Below are 20,340 nucleotides of genomic sequence, written 5' to 3'. Positions count from 1 at the left end.
TCCATTCCAGAAACAGAGATGAAAGAGCCCTGTGAGTGAGCATGGGAAGGCAACAGGGCTGCCAGGGACACGCGGGGCGAGGGGGCCACCTCACCTTGCCCCAGTCCCGCTGCGAGGATGACGTGGCCGATGCCATCTTCGCCTTCTTCTTACTCTCTTTCAGCTTCTCCCCTGCCAGCACCACCTCACTGGCGTCATTTCGGCATTCAGGGCAGTACCTGTGACAGCAGGGACATCACTGCCTGTCCTCAGCCCACCCTGGACCTACTAGCCCTGCAGACACAGCCTGCTCCTTCCAGCTCCCTGCCATCCTGTGGTGTTCAAGACAGGGAATCTTTTAAATTTAAAATCATTACAATCAAATAAGAAATCCCATTCCTCAGTCATACATGCCAAACTCAAAGTGGTCAGTAGCCACATGGGGTAAATGGCAACCCTCGTGGACAGTGCAGAGCGAGAACCTTTCCATCACCACACAACATTCTACTGGCCAACAGATCCTTGTCCCTCTCTCGCTGGGAGTTTCACGACACTTCCCAACAGCTAGGGCGTGGGAAACTCAGGAAATTCAATGGGCTCCTCCTCACCGCTGTAGACTCAGGTTCCCCAACTCCACAAGGGGGGGTGTGAACTACAGCCACCTCTGAGTTATAGTGACAACTGTCAATAGGTTAGGGTGCTGAGACCAGAGCCTGGGGCATCCCTACGCTTCCGCCACGTTGGCGGCTATCGGTCTGCGCCAAGAGCATCATGGCCAACAGACCAGCTCCTAGGCGATACCGAGATGCTCAATGCTCTGCTTCCCACCTGCAGACTCTCCTTCCCGCAGTTACCCTGAGGCCTAGGCCCCACTTGGAACACAGGATGTCCCCTCGCCCCATATCTCTCGTTGCCCCTTGGGGATTTACTAGGTGGCAGACGATGTTAGTGTCATCATTTCTTGGCACCACCAGCCCCCTGCCCCGGGGAGCTGAGCACCAAGCCCCGAGCCCATCACTGGAGCAGTCAGGCATCCACTCACCACTCGTCCTCCGTCGGGACACTGCTGAGGGGCGGGCAGAGGCAGTATGTGTGAAAGGCCATGTCGCACTCATCACACAGAAGCTGCTTGTCAGGGTCCTGCTTGCCCCCACACAGGTGGCAGGCACACACCCGGCAGGTCTTGCTCTGGTCGTCCTTGCAATACTTGCAGGAGGGTCCGCTCTTCCCTGGACACAAGAGCCAGGGTCAGCTCGGCAGGGCCGGGCAAAAAAAGAAGGAACAGGAGCCCCCACCCCACATTCAGCATGGGAGACAGAAGGGCATAATCACAACTCACTTCTCATCGGGTTTTCAACCACAGGGCTCCCCTCGCCTGGGCGCTCAATCTTAAAAACTTCATCCACAAAGATGATCCGACAGTCATTGAGAGAATTATCCCTGTGAGAAACAAGCCCCATTCAAACGTTCCAGCTGGCCCACCCTGCTGAGGCACCTCCAAGAGGACCTGGCTACCTAGCACATTCTTGGAGCGTACGAGCACCTCAAGTGGTATTAAATAAGAGGCTTTCCAGGGCCCTTGAGCATTCACATAGCTACTTCCCTTACCAATTCAAATTCTACCAAATCAAACACAAGATAAAAGAAAGCAGCACATAGCCCTGATCAGTGTGGCTCAGTGGGCAGAGCAAAATGTCACTGGTTTGATTCCCAGTCAGGGCACATGCCTGTGTTGCTCCAGTTGGGGGTGCGCGAGAGGCAGCCAATCCATGTTTCCCTCTCACATCAATGTTTCTTTTCCTCTTTCTCCCTCCCTTCCCCTCTCTCAAAAAATAAAAACAAAATCTTTTTTTTTTAAAAAGCAGTATATAAAATAGTTTCATCACATGATGCACTGAAAGTAAATTCAAACCTTCAGGCAGGAAAAGCCAATTAAACAGGGCACATCGTGCAAACATCATAAAGGTAAAGTCTGATCAATTTAGCACCATCGAAATACAAAAGCTCCTCGAAGTTAAAATGTCCGCCAGAGTTGATCTGACATCTACATCCACAACTTCCAAAAGAAATGACCACAAGCCACAAACATATGTGACACAGGTACGGGAATTCCGCTTTTCCTAGTAAGCACATTCAAAAAGTAAGAACAGATGGAACTGGTGTGAGTATGTTTTCTGTAACCCAATGTACATACACAAAATGTACGTAACAGCGAGTTCTTTTGGTTTTCCTTCATCTGAAAATGCTACCAACTCCACCCCATATGCAAATATGAATAATGCATATTCATTATTTCAATATGCAATGAATAGTAAAGAATTATTAATAGCTTTTTTTATAGTTTTTTTCAGCACTAAGTCTCAAAATCCAGTGTATGTTTCACACTCATGTGGCACTGGCCACATTTCAAGTGCTTAGTAGCATATGCGCCCCATGGCTATGGAACTAGGCACCACAGGTCCAGATCTATCCACCAAGTCCCAGGAAATGACACCATGAGAATGGAGGTGACAACATCCAGACTGCAGTTCCATGGGACAAATGACCAAGTTTCCTCAAATAAACTGTTAAGAAAAAGGGGTAAAAAAAGGGAAGGACAGGAAACCTCATGATAAAAGATTTAAACTATACATATCAACCTAACTGAAATCTGTGGCCATTACTTAGATCCTAATCAAATAGTTAAAAAAAAGAGAGAGATAAATTGGAAGATTGAACAGTGATCGGATTTGAGTTATTTAAAAATTACTGTTAGGTTGTAATAATAGCATGATAGCTACATTTCTTCATTCATCAAGAGTGATTTGTAAGAACTCTGTTCTGAAGTATTCACAGATGAAATGGCTGGATGTGCAGCAGTTACATCAGTGCGACGGGGCAGGGTTGGTAGCATTTTCAGATGAAGGAAAACGAAAAGAACTCGGTGTTAGCAGCCCCACTCTCACAAAATAATTAAAGGGAGTTCTCCAACTAAAAAAGAAGTTATAAAGGAAAGACTCGGCACAAAAGAAAAAAACTAAAAAAACAGAAAGATGCCCTGGCCAAGTAGTTGAGTTGGTTTTAAGACCCTGATATGCCAAGGCTGCCGGCTGGATCCCAGGCCAGTGCACGTACAAGAGTCAACTAATGAATACATAAATGGTTGGAACGACGGATCGATGTTCTTCTCTCAAATCAATTAAAAAAGAAAAAAAAACAGGAAGAGCAGAAATATGTATACCTACAATAGATTATCCTCCATAGAGTTTCCCAAATCCTATGTGATGACTAACATAAAAATCATAACACCATCCCATACACAAGAAAATAAGTGACCCAGCCCTGGCCAGGTAACTCAGTTGGTTGGAGCATCGTCCTGATATACCAAGGTTGTAGGTTTGATCCTCGGTCAGGGAACATACAATAAGTAACCAATGGATGCACAAATAACTGGAACAACAAATTGATCTATCGCAAATCAATAATAAAAAATAAAAAATAAGTGACCATAAAAGAACCTAAATAGAAGATTTGCACACTTCACTCAAAGGACAAAAGTGACACCAGTCTGGGTGAACAAGAGGCAAATGGAGGGGGAAAAAAGTGACACCAGTATGTCACATGTTTATATAGTAAAATTCAGAAAAACCACTAAAAAACTACGCAAAGCAACACACTCCAAAGACGAAAATAAATCAAGACAGAATCCTAAAAAATATTTAAGTAACCCGCAGGAAAGACAGAGAAAGAAAAACAGAAACAAAAGACATTAAAAAAATAAAATGATAGGCGTAACCACTAACATACAAATAATTAATTTTCTATTAAAATTGATTTTGAGAGAGAAAACTATCAATTTGTTGTCCCACTTGTTTATACATTCACTGGGTGATTCTTGCATGTGCCCTACCAGGGATTTGAACCCACAACCTTCACATATCAGATGATACTCTAACCGACTGAGCTTCCCGGCCAGGGCCACCATCAATTATTTTAAATGTAAATAGTCTAAATATGAAAACTAAGTTGCAAAGACTTATAAAGTAGATGAAAAAATGACTCAATTATATGCTGTTTACAAGAAACTCACTTCAAATCCAAATACACAGGTTGAAAGTAAAAGGATAAAACAAAGGATACATCTTGCAAACATTAACTTTTAAAAAAAAGCAGGTATATTTACAATACACACGCACACATGACACCACCCCTCAGATAAGGTAGACTTCAGAGCGAAGAAAATTACTAGAAACAAAGAAGGACGTCACATAGTGATAAAAAGACCTATCGACCAGGAAGACATAACTATTCTAAATGTGTACACACCAAACAACAGTCCCTTAATCATGAAGCTCAAAGGAAAAATAGACAAATCCACGGTTAGGGCTAAGATCTTGGACAGCCCCTCATCAACTGACAGAAGTACTAGACAGAAACCCAGAAAGAATGAGAAGATGTGAACACACTCAACCAATACAATCTAACTGATATAGAGGATATTCTACCCAACAACAGAAAATACTTAATTTTTTTTCCCCAAACAGCTATGGCATATTGACCAAGCTAGACCCTATTCTGGGTCATAAAATAAACATAAAGAAATTTAGAACTGAGCTCCGACTGGTGTGACTCAGTGGGTTGGGTGTTGTCCTGCAAACCAAAAGGTCATTGGTTCAGTTCCTGGTCAGGGCACACGCCTGGGTTGCCAGCCAGGTCCCTGGTTGGGGGCGTGCAAGAGGCAACTGACAGATGTTTCTCTCCCTTTCTCCCTCCCTTCCCCTCTCTCTGAAAAATAAATAGTAAAACCTTTTAAAAATTTAGAAGAGCTGAAATCATATAGGATATGTTCTTTGGACATAATGAAGTCAAAATATAAATTTCTCCAAAAAATCTCCAAACATTTGGCAATTAAGCATCACACTTCTAAATAAGTCAGGAGTCAAAGAGAAAGTCTGAAAACAAAAGAAACAGAGAACTGAATAGACAAAAATATATAACATAGAACGTGTGGAAAGCAGTTAAGGAAGGCAGTGCTTAGAGGGGGAATTTATAGCACTAAATGCTTATATTAGAAAACAAGAAATTTCTCAGATCACTAGACTAAGTTGCTACTTCAAGAAACTAGAAAAAGAACATCAAAATCAATCCAAGGAAAGGAGAAAAGTAAAAAGACAAAAGCAGAAATCCGTGTAATCGGAAACAAGAAAATAGAGAAAAGCAGTGAAAACAAAAAGTTGGTTATTTTTTCACAGTAACATCACTGGCACAGCCTCCTCCCCGTATCCCTGCTGCCATGCTGCCCCCTGCAGTCCATTCCCTGCTCTGCTGCCAGAGCCGAGATTCTTAATCGCCGGTCAAAGCGTGTGGCTCCTGTGCTCAAAACCCCCGTGACTGCCAGTAATAAGGGAATACACACCAGGTTCTGCGCCACTCAGGCCATACCCTGAACGTCCAGGCACATGGAGGCATCCAGTCTCCACCCCTTCCTCCCTCCAGCCCTCTGGCCTCCTCACTGAGCCACAAATATACTAGAAATGACCCTGCTCCAGAACCTTTGCACCTGCTATCTGTGCTGGGGACACTGTTGTCCAGATATTTGCATCTATATTCACTATTTAACACGGGATGTTATTCAGCCACTGAAAAGGTAGGTCTGACACAAGCTACTGCATGGATGAACCTTGAGGACGTTATGCTGAGTGAAATAAACCAGACACAAAAAGACAAACACTGCGCGATTCCACTCGTAGGAGGTCCCTGAAGGAGGTACAGAAAGAAGACGGTGGGTGTCGGGCTGCGGGGCGGGGGAGGTGGGGAGGTTAGTGTTTAATCCATTAAACACTACTGTTTACTGGTTATAGTTACTGTCTGGGATGATGAAAAAGTCCAGGAAATGGGATTAGTGTTGATGGCTGTGCAACAATGTGAATGTATTTAATGCCCCTAAAATATACACTTAAAAATGGTTAGGCTGATAATCTTTCTGTTATGTATTAATTTAATACACACACACAGAGAAAGGTAAAGTAGAGCAGAGCTCAGCAAACTTTTTCTGAGCTCAGCAAACTTTTTCTCCAAATAGCCATAAAAGTAAATGTTTTCCATCTCTTTCCCAACTGCTCAAATGTGCACTTGCAACACAAAAGGAGCCATTGATAATCAGCAAACAGAGGGGCACGGCTGTGAGCCAATAAAACTTTATTTTCCAAAAGAGGCGAAGGGCTGGACCTGGGCTGCAGTCTGCTGATCCTGGGTGTGGAGCACACCCCTATGTGGGCTTGTCTATGTGTATGTTTATGCTTATTAATACACAGAATGTCCCTGGAAGGTCATGGGAACAGTCATGTCTCCAGACAGGAGAGCTGGTGACCAGAGGACAGAGAGAAGAAAAACAATTCACTGTGTGGTTTTCAGGACCTTCTGGATTTTGACGCACTTGAAGTTATTACCTACTTGCCAAATCTAAAACAGCAAATAAAGGAGAACAAGGAAGGCTGAAATCACCTGGGGTTCAGACACAGTACCCCGAGAAGGGGCCTGAGGAGGTCAGTCTTAGAAAGATCACCAGTGGGTGAGCAGGAAGCTGGAGTGGAACCCCAGAGGGGAGGCTAAGGTGGAGGCTGAGGGCCGTGCCCGGAAAGCGCTGGCTGGACAGTCACTCACCCAAGCCTGACGTTGGCATACAGCTCCCGCGCTGTCCGGGTCTCACGCTTCCGCACGATCTCTGCATCATACCAGAAGCCCCGATCCTTCGGGTTGTCGGGGTTGTAGTTGACCATGACCTCCTGGCCCACCTCCAGCTCCTGCCATTTGAGGATGTGTCGGGCACGGGCCCGGACATCCCGTGAGCTCATCTGGACCACACCGTTCTCTGGGTAGCTGGGAGAAAAACCTCACGTTCAGACCCCAAAGACAGACCAGACCACTTTCCCTCCTCAGAGAAAGAAGTGAGGAAGAGGAGGCGGCCACGCCCACCACAGATGTGGCTTATTCTCATCATAGCAGCAAGTAAAGCCCCTCCCCGAGGATTTCATTTGCTGGTGTCAAAAATACACAGGTACAGAAGACAGGTTTCCATTATAGAAGGTATTATGGGTTGATCAGTGTCCCCCAAAAAGATATGCTTGAGGTCTAACCCTTGGCACCTGGGAACGGAGCCTTATTTGGAACTACGATCTGTGCAGATGTAATTAAGTTAAGAGGTCACACTACCTTAATCCGTTATAACTGGTGTCCTTATGGAGGAAAAAAGTCACAGACACAGAGAATGACACATGAAGGCAGAGAGATTAATGTGGCCACAAGCCCAGGACTGCTGGCCAGAACCAGAAGCTGCAAGAGGCAAGGGAGGATTCCCCCTACGAGTTTCAGAAAAGTCATGGTCAGGATGACACCTTGATTTCGGGCCCCAGTACTGTAAGCGAATGAACTGTCGTTGTAAGCCACCTAGTCTGTGGTACTCTGTTATGGCAGCCCTAGGAAACTGATACACAAGGAAACTTGGGGGAAAAAACCTTTTTCTACATCCACGTATTAAAAATGGTTTTCACAGAAGCAAATGCATTACTTCATTTATGTAAATACAATACATCGGATATTACGATACAACAGAAGTCATTATTTCGGGCATGCAGGAATATCCCAGAGGCCTCATAACAGGCATAAAATAATATGGCTGAAAGAAACCTTCTATCGGAAACAAAGTTAAACTTCAACTGTAAGGGGACAACCCCAAATCTATTATGCATAGCTACATCGCCTAGTGTTCATTATTTTTGCTGGTAAACCACCAAGAACAAAGGTTGCCATACTTTTCCTGTAAAGGGCCAGAGAGCAAATATTTTTGGCCTTGTGAGCCAGAAGGTCTCTATCATGAATACTCAGCTGTGCTGCTGTCACCAAGAAAGCAGTCACAGACAATATGCAAACAAATGGGCATTGATGTGCTTCAATAAAGCTTCATTTACAAAAACAGGCCAAGAGCCAGACTTAGCCCTCAGGCCTTCGTTTGCATCCCCTCACAAAGAGGATAGGAATCTTGGGTCTACTGTGAGTCATTATTCAATTACTTTAATAATCTTCACACAGTTAAGCTTAGAATGTGCCAGAAACTGGGGTAGGCAGGCGGGCCCCTGCAGAGAACCAGATGAAGGCCCTGTGCCCCCCGGAACGGGAGCTCACTGCAGGCAGGCAGGCCTGCCTTCTGCTAGGGACTGAAACGGACCCCCCTCCAATTCACATACTGAAGCCCTAACCCTCAATGTGATTGTATTTGGAGATGGGGTGTTTAGGGAGGTAATTAAAAGTTAAATGAGGTTATATGGTTGTGTCCCTAATCTCATGGGGTTGGTGTCCTTCTAAGAGGAGGGGACACCAGAGCTCTGTCTTTCCATGTGAGGTCACAGTGAGAAGACAGCCAAGAAGACAGTCCTCACCAGGAGGCAACCTCGTCAACACCTTGATCTTGGACTTCCAACTTCCAGAACTGTGAGCAAATACATGTCTGCTGCTGAAGCTGCCGAGCACATGGTTGCTGTTATGGCAGCCTGAGCCTGCTCAGACACCCTCTGTGTTCGTAGGCAAGGACCCCTGTGCCCAGCTCAGGGCCTGACACACAGCAAGTGCTCAGTAAACACTCGTGCATTCCAGTGAGGGAGAGAGACAAGTATGTAAGACAGTTTCATATAGTACCAGTGATATGTGGTATGAACAAAATAAAACAGGAGATGGGCGGGGGGAGGGGGAGGCACCTCTGACTGAAAGATCAGAGTTCCCCAAGGAGTCCTGCGGAGGGGTCGCTACTCCTCCGGGGCATGGCCTCCTGTGTGGTTTGGAAGCATGAGGGTAGAGGCCTTGAACCCTGACCATCATCCCCAAGGCTGTACCAAACTCCAGGCCCCATATACACAGGGCCAACGCCCCAGACGCCCCTGCCTGTAATGACACTCACTCATCGTATTTCACGTGATAAATGACGTCTTCTTCCAATGTGGAACAGGAGGTGGAGCTGCAGGGCTCATCCTGCGATGGTGCCTTCCTTGTCACCCTGACAACCTGCGCCTCGAACCAAGCTCCCATGTTTGTGTCCCGAGCATCAACGTACTCATTGACCTGTGAGGAAAAAGGAAATTTTCTCGTCCAACCCAGGAAAGAAAATCAGCAAACTGACAAAGGCCTGGTTTGATTCTCGGCCTGGGAGTTCTCATTTGAGAGGATCTGGGGACCCTGAGGAACGGGTCCCCGCACCCCCCCCCAGGAGGCAAACCCAAATGCCTGGAACAAGGGTTTCTCAGCTGCGGCGCTGTGGACACTTGGGTCACTCTGTGACGGACCGTCCTGGGCACTGCGAGGTGTTGAGTAGCTTCCCTGGCCCCCACCCACTTGATGTCAGCAGCACCCCCAGTCGTGACAACCACAGGTGTCCCTGGTGTCCCTGGGAGCAGGATCAGCCCAGGGAGGTCATAACTGCCTGTTGCTCAAGAGAAGCTAGGAATCCAGATCATTATGCAAAATTTCATGATCTTAAGAGGGTGACAGTGAACTCAAATTTCACAGCCACAAAGGCCACAGAGAAGACACCTGCGGGCACGGACCCAGGATTCTGCCTCAGGGAACAGAAAGGAAACTGGAGGAGCATATGTTTCTGCCAAAGAAACTTCAGGAGGTTTTCACAGCAGGACTGGGGGTGCCCAGCCACAGGGATCCAGGGGAGCTGGCCAGCCCTCATCAGCTTACTGCTGGGCAGGGGGGAAGCAAAGGAGACAGAGGGGCATAGGCAGTGCCCCTAGGGGTGCTGAGGCCGGCCAGGCAGGGAGCACCCCTGACCCCAAAGCTTCTGCAGGAGCCTCACCTTGTAGAGGCCCAGCTCTGTCTCATCCCATACATCCTCATCCGCTAAGCCCGTCTTCCCGTCCGCCTCCACAGCCACCTCGCCACTATTTGAGGACTTGTCCGACTCGCTCTGGCCCAGGCAGCAGCCGGAATCCGTGTCGGAAAGCTCAGAGTCTCTCTCCTTGCTGCTGCTGGGTGGGAGCACAAGGCTCTGCCGGACCAGGAGCTGGATGGTGTCGTTCAGGCGAACATCGTAGTCAAAGAGGGTGTGGCCATCCTCCATCTGCAGAGATACAGAAACAGGGGTCTCACTCATCAAACATTCAGTATGTCTGCTGGTAACAGGCAATGGGAACATGCTGCACAAAGGACCAAATCTGCCCTTGGATCATGGGACGATAGAACGTGTCCCTTCCTTGGGCATGCACAGTGATACCCCTTCCCCAGGGTCCCCAGATCTTCTCAAATGAGAACTCCCAGTGTCATATGGTCACTGTCCCATACATTGGGACACAGCACACAGCATAACCCTGCTGTGCTGGTGGACACACATCAGGTGTCAGGGGAGATTTTCTTAGTACTTTGCGTTTTGCAATTTTTGTTACAGTAAACAAGCATGGTCTTTTATCATTGATTCTCACTTGAGGGTGATTCAGCACACAAGGGACACTGGCACGCAATGTCTGGGGACATCTATGGTTGTCACAATGGGGTGGGTAGGGCCAGAAGTGCTGCAAAACCTCCCACAGTGTCCAGGATGGCCCCCCTACAGACAGTGATCTGGCCCCAGTATCAGCAGTGCCCAGGGAGAAGACCCCCAGCCTATGTGAGCCCAAGGAGACACACACCCCAACTACCCACCAGTCTCTTTTGTAAGGCTCTGGCTCAGATCCTACCCACTCAGGGCAGCTTCTCAGATCCATTAACTCCACCCCTCTCTATTAACGCCTTCGTGCTAAATCTGTCCACACTAGACACCTGCTAACAGGACCCTGTGGGCAGCAAAGCTCAGCAATCCGCACCCCTGGGTGTGACTTGGCAGGTGTGAAGGAGTTTTGTCTCCTGGGCTGCATCTCAGTGGCACAAAAGGCCAAGGAGTTGCCTTTTATTAGAAACTACCCTGCAGCACGCCAGCAAGGACCTGCGAGTGCACTGTGTTCTACCCAGGTGCCCCGAAGGCAGGTCTGTGCCCTCAGCGCTGTGACAATGGGGCTGGATATTCTCTGTGGGGGGCCGTCCTGAGCACTGCAGGGTGTTGAGCAGCATCCCTGGCTCTCAAACAGAATGCCAAGGGCACCCCCAGTCAAAACCACCACAGATGTCTCCAAACTCCCAGTGTCCCCTTTGGGTAGAACAGCCTGGTTCAGAAGCAATGCCCTTAAGAAAAAAAGGAAGAGAGAAAAACCGTAGGCCAAAAAAAAACAACTTTCCTTCCCAATGTTTACCAAGGGCTGGCTGTCATTAATATGCAAACAGCACTGGGTCGGGGGTCACAGTAGAAGCAAGTTCCGGGGTCCAAGGTCATCCTTCGGTCCAGTGGTTGTTATTCTTTCAACTCGAACCTGAGAATCTGACGATGACCCCTCTCCCCAAGAAAAACGTATCTGAACACATCATCACTTGCCTGCAGCTGCAGAGGCTGCCAGGGCCCCTCTGAGACCCCCCCTAGACATCCAGGGCCCACTCTACCTGCGAACCCAGACAAAGTGAGGGCCTCTAAGGTGCCTGGTGCTGCCCAAGTACCACAGGGAAGCCAAGGACACTCAGATGCAACACAGGACAACACGGGACAGCCATGTCAGCAGGTTACAGGTGACATGAACAGAAAGGAAGAGACAAATCAACCTGCGCACCATGTTTAGAGCAGCATGTTTTACAGTAACATAAGGATGGAAACAACCCAAGTGTCCATGGATAATGGAAGAGCTAAACACAGTGTGGTCCATGCACACACTGGAGTATCGCTCAGCCATGAAAAGGAAGGAAGCGCTGACACTCGCTCCAGTGTAGATGAACCTTGAAAACATGATGCTCAGTGAGAGAGACAGGACACGAAGGCCACAGTGTGTGATTCCATTTATGGGAAATGTCCAGAACTGGCACATCTACAGAGACAGGAAGTGAGTAAATGGTTGCCAGGGGCTGGGGGAGGAAGATGGAGAATAGGGCAGTGACAGCCAAAAGCTACAGGGTTTCCTCTGGAGGTGACGACAATGTCCTAAAATTTACTGTGGTGATGGTTGCAAATTGCTATATACAGCAGAATATTGAACGTTAATACATACTTTAAAGGGGTGAATTGTATGGTATGAGTTTAATTTCAATAAAGATTTTTTTTAAAAAAAAAAGGAAAAAAGGAAAGAATGTCGTCCAAAGAGGATACATGGTTCCAACGTACGATGGTTCAACTTAATGATTTTTGGATTTTTCAATGGTGCAAAAGCAATATGCATTCAGCAACAACTGTACTTTGAATTCTGAATTTGATCTCGTCCCAGGCTGGCGACAAGCGGTCTGATACGCTCCCGTGGTGCTGGGCGGCAGCAGCGAGAGGATTCTGCCCAATCAGAGGTCATTAATGTAAGTGCATTGGCGATGGTGGGCTGGGCTAAGCTGTGGTGCTCCGTAGGTTAGGTATATCAAATACATTTTTAAAAAGATTTTATTTATTTTTAGAGAGAAGGTAAGGAAGAGAGAAAGAGAAACATCCATCACGGTTGTCTCTCTCACACTCCCAACTGGGGACATGACCCCTGACCCAGGCATGTGCCCTGACTGGGAATCAAACAAGCACCCTTGCCGACAATGCCTAACCTACTGAGCCTCACCAGTCAGGGCTAAATACATTTTTGACTGACAGTATTTTCAACTTAGGATGAGTTTATCAGGATGTAACCCATCGTTAAGTCGAGGAGCATCTGTATATGACATTCTGGAAAAGGCAAAAATATGAAGACAGTAAAAGGATCAGTAGTTTCCAGGAACCTAGGGGGAGAGAGAATAAATCGGTGGGGCACAGAGGATTTTTAGAGCAGTGAAACTACTCTGTGTGATACGGTAAAGGTGGGTATACAGTATCATATACTTGTGCAAGCACACAGAATTTAGGGTTAATCAAGAGTGAACCCTAATGTAACCTACAGGCACTGGGTGACTACAATGTGTTGATATAGGTTCATCAACTGTAACAAATGCACCACTCTGGTGCCTGATGTTGACATTGGGGAGGTTGTGTGAGTATATGGGAAATCTCTGAACCTGCCTTACATTTTGCTGAGAAACTAAGATTGCTTTCAAAAATAAAGTGTATTAATTTTAAAAAAAGATGGAGAGAGACAAATATCCCTGTTATAACTGTGTCAGAGAAATCAGAAGAGGGCAAGCCAGGTGGACAAACAAGACATTCGCACCCTGGGGCCCAGCACCTCCATGGTTAGGCACACCCTCTCATTCAGGACTGATCATTCTCTGTGAGGGGCCATCCTGGGCACTTTGAGCATGAACAGCATCCCTGGCCCCTGCCCACACACAATGCCACGAGCACCTCGTCATGCCAAGTGTCTCCTGAGGGGAGTTGCCCCCACGTGAGAACCAGTAAGGTAGAGAGACCCTCACATGTGTTTGAGGGATATGGGCACCAGTGTTCCTACCTGGTAAATTCATAGAAGCATTATTTGCAAGCAAAACTGCCGCTTCACAGTGAAACGCAACAAAACAGGTGTGTCTCTGACCGACATCAAGAGAGGAGGATGACTTCAGAGGATGGGAAATAACCCAGCCACCCGGACAATGGAGAGGCAGTGGCAAAGCCAAGCCAGAAGGGAGCACACGGTCAGATTTGTTTCACAAAGAACACTGGTCAGAGGGCGAGTTGGAGAGAAGAGAGGCCAAGGTGGGAGAGATAAGAAAGGAGGCAGAATGCATCAGAGGGACCCCCTGGAGGCACAGAGCACAGCGGAAAGGAAGGGTCACGTAGAGGCAGGGGGATCTTTGATTTGGGTTCAGCATCCACACCACCCCTTCCTTGTGGTATTTTCCTACTGACAACATCTCCCACCATGCCTGACCTGGTCCCTCACTTCCACAACAGGTTGGGAGGTCAAGTGCCTGCCCTTGGCAAGGGTGTGGACAGAGGCACAAACGGCAGGACGTAGGCAGCAAAGGGGGCACTCGGGCTGGGTCAGGCTGGCATCAAGTTCCACCTCCAGGACATAATTCACAAGCCAATCCAGCGGCGTCCAGAGGTCACCTCTGGAACTTTCCAGAAGGGCCCTGCAGTCAGCAGGAAGAAACTTGCACAACTGTCTGCTATGGTGAGGTGTACTGCGTGCCCCTCTCCCCCCAACCTGCTTCCCCAAAGCTGACCAGAAACACGCAGGAACCACAAGAGAGAGGGGCTGGGCCCAGGCCTGCCTCATGTCAATGTGCCTGCGTGAGGTGGCCGAACAGTCTAAGGTTTGGGCTTGTTATCGAGATCCTGAAATTCCAACCAAGGCTAACAGCGTTAATAAGAGCTATAAAAACTGAATGACAAGTAAGCAGCACCTTACATTAGAGGGTCTAACGTTAAAATTAAGCCTAAAGTTAAAATCCTGTATAACTAAAATTTCCCTTAAATTGCCTGTAGTAAAATAAGTAGTAGTACCTATATTATCTGCAGGGGATTGGGTTCTGAACCTCAAAGGACACTCAAATCGTCGGGTGCTGAAGTCCCACATGTAAAATGGCATATTTGCACGTAACCTATAATTTGCGTACAGGCCACAGCAGGGTGCGCCGACACATCCCTGCATTCACATGGATTCAGCATAGTGCTTGGCACATGGCAAATTCAAGTTTTGCTCTTTGGAACTTTTTGGGATTCCCCCCTCCGAATATTTTTGTTCTGCGGTTGGTCAAATCTGTGGATACAAAACTTGCGAATATGGAGGACTGACTGACTACCTGTGGTTTTGGGTAAAAAACCCTGTACTACAGATTCAGGTCAAAACTGCCTATGAAATTTATATCTCTCTCTTTTAATGCAAGTATGCTTCCTGGACATTTGGAATTTTATGCCATGGGCATTGTGTAAATCGAAATAAACACATATATGATATTTAACAATTAAGAACCCAGTTCCTTCTGGAAACTAGTGTTAAAAGCTCACCATGCCTATTGCTTCTGCCCACTTTCTGCCCCTCATGACATTTTCTGGCGATACTTTTCAGGGTGCTGAGTGCTGCCCCAAAACACAAAGGAGAAGGAAATAAATGCCACCGGGTGCAGCATGTGTTGGTTCTCTGGTTGACTTAAGAGGTGGCAATTTGGGTAAAAGGTAGAGGAGACATAAACTTGACTGCAGGGTTGTAATGAAGAGGGTGTGTGCCTTGTACCAAGATGGACCCCGAGCTGGAGGAGGAAAGAGAACTTGGGGGAGGAAGTGAGAAAGCACTCTGCCCCTCTTCCAAGGGTTGCAGCCCCGGCCCGCCCACCTTCCCACCTTGGCCTCCAGGCCTTGGCAGCAACCTGAGGTCCAGGTCGGACAGACGAACAGAGAGGCACGAGAGAAGAACACACGGAGCAGGATCCCAGCCACAGCAGAGGTGACACAACTGCCCACCCGAGAAGGAGCGGGCAGAACGAACCAGAACCAAAGCTCAGTGACAGACAGGGAGAGGGCAAGGTGGGCGTGGCAGACGAGCACTGCCCTTTGACCCTGCAGGGCCAAAGCTGAGGCTATGCTCTGGAGCAACATTTTAGTGATCTGTAAGGCCAAAACTCTTGTGATGTTACCATGCTGTGCCATTTTCACTCCTATAGTTTCGCAGGGGTACAGAGGAGCCCACATGACACAGGATGGTACCACCGTTTAGATGACTGAGGAAACATGCACACATGAATTCTAATTTCTAATACAACAAAAAAAGAAAGATCCAATCCCATCATCAGCTCTTTGGGATCCTTGACTGCTTTGAAGGGTGGCAAGGGCGCCTGAGACCAAAAGGTCATGGTGCCCTGGGGAACCTGTTCTAGCACATTCCACAGCAGTGCTATTTCTGACAGTAAAACCTGGTTGCACCAACTCGGAAGCTGGGTCAAAGCACAGGGTAATTGGCACACTGCAGCCTGCATGACAGCTCTGGCCTGCACCTGATTTTATAAATAAGATGTATTGGCCCTCACTGGACCCTGCCCTTTCGTTTACATATCATCTATGGCTGCCTTCCTGCTCCAGCGGCAGAGGTAAGCAGTCCCACAGAGACAAACATCTATTACCAAGCTCTTTACAGACAAGGTCTGCTAACCCCTGGCTTAGAGGGCATGCCCTCCAGCTGGGAGCTCTCCGGGGAAAAGGGGACCGTCCCTCAAGCAGACTAAGGACACATCTCAGCGAGGGGACTATCTTATTTGCTGTCTGACCCAGCCCTTCAGGAAGATATCTTCTAGAAAGTTCTGGAAAGGCGAATACAGCAGGTATATTTGGTGGGTCACTGTGACATAAACAACTCTCTCAAGGCTATTCCCTGGATATCATTTCAACTGATCTTTCGGAGCCTCTGCCCTTAACAAAGCCTTTGAGCCTAGCAAGGCCAATTTAGCTATTCTCCTAAGTTACCTACAAAATTAGTAGTTCTCTGCTGGGGGCTGATTCTGTCCCCAAGGGGATACTTGGTAATGCTGGGGACACTTGTGGTTGTCACAACTTGGGGGTGCTCCTTGCACTGAGTGGGTTGGGGCCAGGGATGCTGCTCAACACCTCAGTACCCAGGTCAGCCCCCGCAGAGAATGACCTGGCCCCCCGTGTCAGGAGTGCCCAGGGGGACAAACTCTGAGTTGATTTACTGCACCTTTATCATAAGCCAGGCATGGGGCTCATTCCTTCACATCTATTACCTCCTGAATTCTTACCAGGCCACAGGTGTGGTAGGTTCACAAAATTAGCCCCATCTGAACAGAATCAATGGTCAAGCCACTTGGCCAGGAAGCTTGGGAAGATTACGTAAAGTGCAAAGAAAGCATTGTACCTGAGCCTGTTCAAGGCTATGCCACAAATGACAGCTACTGTTATTTTTACGGACAGCCAAAAAACAAGTGCCAGATGTCTATCCCTGCCCAGGCAAAGCCTACCACCAAAGTCGCTTCCCCCTATGCTCCCTGTATTTCCGCCAATTGAGCGACATAACCGCCAACCTATTCAGCCTAAATAAGCTGCCACAAAACCCTCCCATATCCTGAAGACTCAGCTATGTTCTGCTTTACGGTCTCAGTCAACCTCACGGCAGAACTTGAATTGCTATGCCATATTTCCTTTAAAAAGAATACAAAAGACTGTGTAGACTCTCTAGAACATTCTAGAAACCCAACAGCTCTCTCGCACCCACTGGAAACTGTACTGCTCTATAACGCTATTATTCCAGTCTGTTTGCAGACTTTACTTGCTTCAAGCTGCTGCTTTTGTGCCTTTGTCACCCACCCTCCTGTTCAATGTCCACACTTCCTATGACCAGGCCAGTTCCTGGCCAGGCAACCTTGGGGAAATTGCATCAGGCTCTGAGACCTGGCTTCCTTACCAAGAAAACTACATGCTCCCTCACAAAGCTGCAAAATGGGGCACCAGGAAGGAGAATGGGCAGCAGTTACAGAAATTACATTTCCCAGGTACCTTCTGATAATTATAAAAGCTGCACTGAGGAGGCAAGGTTAACAGCCCTGCATCTCATCGTCAACAGCCTAAGATTAAAGGCACAATGTATGCTGTCTAACGCATCTTGGTTTTGCTGTCATAATCATGCTTTGTAACTTACACAGATGTTAAGAAGACTTTTGAATGAATCAAACATTATGTAACGAATAGAGAGAGATAGGGGTTTGGTTATATGGGTGTAGACATTTGTCATAACTCCAAATGGCCTGCTTAAGATGTGTCTTGATATATATGAACCTTATCTAAAAAAGCAATGAGAAACACAAATAGTGAACTCTAATTAATGACAGGCACGCTTAGTGTCTAAAGGTGACGTGAACTAGTGACTGCAGCTTAATCTGAAATGCATCCCAAAAAGTAAGACAAATTGGTAGACAGATAGAGCAACAGAGAGCTGTGTGATAAAGTGACTACACAAAGTATCAGTGGTAAAATCTAGGGGTAGAGGTTTATGTGTTTGTAGTTCTTTCAACTTTTCTGCATGTTTGAAATGTGAAAATTAAAACACACAGTGTCTGGCATACAACATGCAATCAAAAATACATGCAAACTTGAGGGGACTCGATCCAATCTGCCTCTGCAACATGCCATGAACTGTTTAGCAGGCATATGCAAGGAGTTTTCAGAAACTATGGAAGGACCTCTGCTGAACAAATAGACGGAATGGCAAACCAGAACCAGTGTGGATGCCACAAAAATGAGCCACCGTTGGAATGGGTGGGAGACCGCAGCCCAGCAGAGCTCCACTCACAGCCGTGCCTTTTCTCAACACTCATGCAATTGCAGTCAAAGCCCCAAGATTGCGGGATTGGCTTCCCCTCCCCAGGCGGGGTTGGGTTAACTCATTCTTAAGACATTCAAGTCATCCTCTCTCTCACAGGAAGGAGGCTAAAGGTCTGCCTAGGCAGGGCAAGCCCAAGAAATTAATCATCAGGTCTCATTTCAAGTAAGCACTCAAGATCCTCCCAGCCCCCAAAAATCATGCCCAGGCGCAGAGCGTTTATTTTTCAATCTAGACACCAGATGGCAGCAGGATCCAGTTCAAAATGCGACAAACAAAGTCGCGCGCACAGCCCCATTGAAGACTTTTAATCCAGTACAATCTCTACAACACTGTCCCTACAGACCACCCAACTCTAGGACGGCCTCAGCTATATTTCGTTGTACCATCTTCTCCCACTCAGGGAAATCTCCCTCACAGTACATCTCACCATCTCCCTCCAAAGACAACTTCAAAACTGGAAACCTCCCCCAGTGCCACTGGAGAAAGTGTCCCCATTGTGGGCAGCCACTAAAGCAAGGGTGGCCATTTTAAATGCCACAAGGGGCTGAGGAGAGAGCACAAAGAAAGGAGACAGAGGAGCGAGGCCACAACCCCGCCCCCCCACCCAACCCCCTGTGGAAAGAACCAGCCCCTGCTCACAGGCAGCCCCACCAAGAGGAGGCCCAGAGTGGCAGAAATTCCTGATTTGCAAGCACCATCTCCTGCCTCTGAATAAGCTGACTCAAATTTCTAGAAAACACTCCCTGTGGGGTCAAACCCTAATTGGTGCAGGCCGTGGCTCACCACTGTGTTTCAAAGAATCCGGTCCCTTATGTCCTAGTGTTTGAGTAGATTCTAGGCTCTTCCTTGAAATTCATCAGCCCTCAGTCAGCCACCTCCAACTTCTTTTTCTAGAAATTACTTTGAGAGGAGTTTCAAAAACAATAAGATAAAAAGGAAGTTTAAGAGCCTAAATGCTACAGACTTGAGTGCCAGCTGCCTGCCCAGTGTGTCAATCTGTGAGTCAAGCCTTTGTTCCTGGCTCAGGCATTTGAGTTTTCTGTGGAGACATGAAGCGGGACCGGATGAGGGGGGGAGGTTGTATGAGCTGGTGGCCGCCGACAAGCAAAGCCTGGACGAGACAAGAACAAAGGTGCTGGATGTTGAGCAGCCTGAAGGGCGGGTTTACCTGCTTGCCCCTGTAGAAAAGCCTCTGCAGGCCTGGCTCCACGTGGAACAGCTCCTGGATCTTCTTCCTCAACAATTCCACCTTGGTCAGCCTGGAGAGTGAGTCCACAGTGTGGGCCACCTTCCCATCCATGGTGCGAACCTGGATCCACATGGTGCCTGCCGGTGCTGAGAGAGCAGAGTGGATCCCTCAATCAGTGCTGCCGCTGCCGCTGCCACCGCCAGACCTTGCCATACTTGGGTCACCCTTGCTTTGTCCAGTCTGTGGACCCCAGGAAACTCCCTGAACGCTCTCCTAGCTCCCTAGTCCCCACAGATTGCCTGAGTGGGCCCACGGCCTGGCAGAGTAAAGTAGGGACTTAATTCATAATGACTAACACCGGTGTAGAGTTTAGGAGGAAGGGGAAATTAGGGGAAGGCAAACGGCATCTTGTACCACTCAGTCCAACCCACACACACACCCCACTTTAGAGAAAAAAACACCACCGTCCAGAGAGGGAAAGACACAGCCAAACGAGGAGTCGAGTTTTTTCATTCATTCATACATCCTTTCATTCATTCATTCACTGAATACTGACACGAGAGAAACCCAAAAGTCCGGCGCGGGTCGGAACTTGAAAAGTCCTTGGAAACTCAACTAAGTGCAATCAAAGGGGGAGAATCCCACTGGAGACACGTAAGCCCCCGACCCTCGGTGCCCGCGGCCCCGTACCCCCCCGCGCGCGTGCGCGACGCGGCCTGCCCCGCGGTGGCCATGGCAACCGGCCGCCCTGTCCCGGCCACCCCCGCGCGCGCCGCGCAACTCACCTCGGCCTCACTACTGCCCCGCGCGCCGGCTCTCGTTCTCCGGAGGTCCTCCAAGACCCTCTTGGCCTCCCTCCCGCCTGCGTGGGCCACGCCAGAGAGCCCACGC

The 20,340-nt window shown here is 48.1% G+C and overlaps 1 protein-coding gene across 1 annotated transcript in view; it reads right to left on the bottom strand.

Moving 5' to 3' along the window:
* Nucleotides 1-20,340, bottom strand: part of UHRF1 (ubiquitin like with PHD and ring finger domains 1) — a 61,057-nt gene that overhangs the window by 12,841 nt on the left and 27,876 nt on the right. The window contains 7 exon segments of the mRNA XM_054582859.1: nucleotides 95-218; nucleotides 1,022-1,208; nucleotides 1,319-1,419; nucleotides 6,622-6,837; nucleotides 8,909-9,069; nucleotides 9,809-10,072; nucleotides 19,429-19,595. Coding sequence (XP_054438834.1) covers nucleotides 95-218; nucleotides 1,022-1,208; nucleotides 1,319-1,419; nucleotides 6,622-6,837; nucleotides 8,909-9,069; nucleotides 9,809-10,072; nucleotides 19,429-19,581 — 1,206 coding nt within the window. The 5' untranslated portion in view covers nucleotides 19,582-19,595.

This window comes from Pteronotus mesoamericanus, unplaced genomic scaffold, assembly GCF_021234165.1.
Source record: "Pteronotus mesoamericanus isolate MK-2021 breed Mesoamerican mustached bat unplaced genomic scaffold, CSHL_Meso_final contig_726, whole genome shotgun sequence".
In the NCBI taxonomy this organism is placed as follows: Eukaryota; Metazoa; Chordata; class Mammalia; order Chiroptera; family Mormoopidae; genus Pteronotus; species Pteronotus mesoamericanus.
The sequence above is the reverse complement of the archived record's forward strand: the minus strand, read 5'-3'. Positions and strand labels throughout refer to the sequence as shown.